The sequence below is a fragment of the Raphanus sativus genome, chromosome 8, assembly GCF_000801105.2.
Source record: "Raphanus sativus cultivar WK10039 chromosome 8, ASM80110v3, whole genome shotgun sequence".
NCBI classification, from domain to species: Eukaryota; Viridiplantae; Streptophyta; class Magnoliopsida; order Brassicales; family Brassicaceae; genus Raphanus; species Raphanus sativus.
Window position 1 is genome coordinate 23,494,938 of NC_079518.1, and position 2,348 is coordinate 23,497,285.

Sequence of the window (2,348 nt, forward strand, 5' to 3'; positions counted from 1 at the left end):
GACATAAATAATCAGTTCTCTGCACCTAGGACTCCACATAAAAAGATGTAGTAGAAAGGAAGAATCGGACTCTTTGGGAGATTGCAAGGGCAATGATGCACATAAATGATGTTTCAACTTGATTTTGGGCAGAGGCTATTATCACAGCCTGCTACCTCATAAATAGAGTTTATGTCAAGAAAGGAACAACAAAAAAAATCCTTTTGAACTTTGGAAAGGAAGAACACCAAATTTGAGCTACTTTCATGTCTTTAGATGCAAGTGCTATATCCTGAACGACAAGAAACATCTCGAAAAGTTCGATGCAAGAAGTCATGAAAGCATGTTCTTGGGGGTACTCAGGAAACAGTTCCACATTCAAAGTGTACAACACGGGGTCTCTGATGATCATGATGTCAGTCAATGTCGTGTTTGATGACACAACCATAGCTCAGTGGGAAAAATATGAGAGAGTTGAAACCAATGAACCAGCAGATATAAGCAATCAGACACAACCTGAGCCTGCAAGCGTGACAACACTTGTATCACCAAGAGTCAATCAGGATGCTAACCCAAGTGTTCACAAAAACCACTCGGCTTGTGACACCATTGTAAAAATGGATGAGGGAAGGAGAACACGGGGTGTGAAGATAAACTTGAGAGAGATGTTGCAATCTGCATGCTTCGTCTCAACCATTGAACCAAGGGATCACACTAAAGCACTCTCAGATGAGTTTCGAGTTCAGGCCATGCAAGAAGAACTGGAGCAGTTCATCAGGAATTACGTTTGGGAGTTGGTAGAAAAGCCGGTGGATGGTAACATTGTTGGAACCAAATGGATCTACAAGAAAAAGATTGATGAGACTGGAACCGTGGTCAGAAACAAAGCCAGATTAGTGGCTCATGGATATTCACCTATCGAAGGAGTTGGGTTTGAAAAAACATTTGCCCAGTACCCAGACTGGAATCCGCCAGGCTGTGTACTTGTATTGGATGCATTATGAACTTCACATTGTTTCAAATGGATGTCAAGAGTGCGTTCCTGAATGGAGTACAGGAGGAACTCTTTGTGCATCAACCAAAAGGGTTTAAGGATGCAACAAATCCTGAATACGTATACAAGCTAAAGAAAGCATTACTATGGTCTGAAGCAAGCTCTTTGAGCTTGGTATGACAGGTTGAAAATTTTCTTGATTAACAAAGGGTATATTAGAGGAAGTGTGGACAAGACACTCTTTGCGTTGAGACATGAAACATGAAACATGAGATATCATTTTTGGAGGAACAACCAAATCATAAGTGATGCCTTCATTCAAGATATGACTCGGGAGTTTGAAATGAGTATGGTGGGAGAGCTGAAATACTTTCTAGGACTTCAAATACATCAAATTGCTGAAGGATTTTTCATCTCACATAGCACTTATGCAATGACACTGTTGAAAAAGTTTCGTCTTGATCACTGCAAAGAAGTAAAAGCTCCTTTGAGCAGCCCCAACAAGATCTCAAAGGATGAAGATGGTGAACAAGTTGACAGAAAGGTGTTTCGAGGGATGATCAGAAATCTGCTCTACCTGATAGCAAGTCGACCTGATCTAAGCTTGAGTGTTGGGATATGCGCAAGATATCAAACGAAACCCAAAAAGTATCATCTAGAAGCTGTGAAGAGGATCATCCGGTACGTCAAAGGGACTGTCAATCTAGGGATCGTTTAATCCAAGGGGTCGAAATGGAGTCTTGTTGGATACTGTGATGCGGACTGGGCTGGAAGTGTAGATGGATTGGAAGAGCACGAGTGGAAGATTTTTCTTTCTCAGAAATAATATGATATCATGGCTGAGTAAAAAGCAGAACTTTGTGTCACTGTCTACAGCAGAGGCAGAATATATTGCAATGGTAAGTTGCTGCACACAACTCATGTGGATGAAGTAATTTTTGCTAACTACGGGATGGACCCAGGATCATTTCTGCTCTACTGTGACAATAAAAGTGCCACTGGCATCTCGAAGAATCCAGTGCAACACTCGAGGACAAAGCACATTGACATTCGACAGCACTTCATCAGGGAACTAGTCGACGAACAACTGGTAGTGGTCGAACACGTTGTCACATAACTACAATTATCAGATCTTTTCACTGAACCACTTGATCTTAAATTATTTTGAAGATCTACTTAGCTAAAAATACTTACAAAGAAGAGAAGACTTGTTTGTAAGTCTTCTCACGCGGAGGATTATAATGGTAAAACTCAATACATGTATTTTGTTTGGTCATAAATAGATTGTTGTAATATCACTAGTCTTTAAGATTACTTTTACATTTGATTAAATTTGGGGTACATTTTTGTAAACAAAATCAAGTTTTGAGTCATT

The 2,348-nt window shown here is 40.1% G+C and overlaps 1 protein-coding gene across 1 annotated transcript; it reads left to right on the top strand.

Annotated features, from left to right (window-relative positions):
• The first annotated feature begins 1,298 nt into the window (after positions 1-1,298).
• LOC130499093 (uncharacterized mitochondrial protein AtMg00810-like) lies at positions 1,299-1,691 on the top strand. Its single transcript, XM_056992995.1, has one exon. It carries the CDS (start codon positions 1,299-1,301, stop codon positions 1,689-1,691), a length of 393 nt encoding a protein of 130 aa, XP_056848975.1.
• The last annotated feature ends 657 nt before the right edge of the window (positions 1,692-2,348 follow it).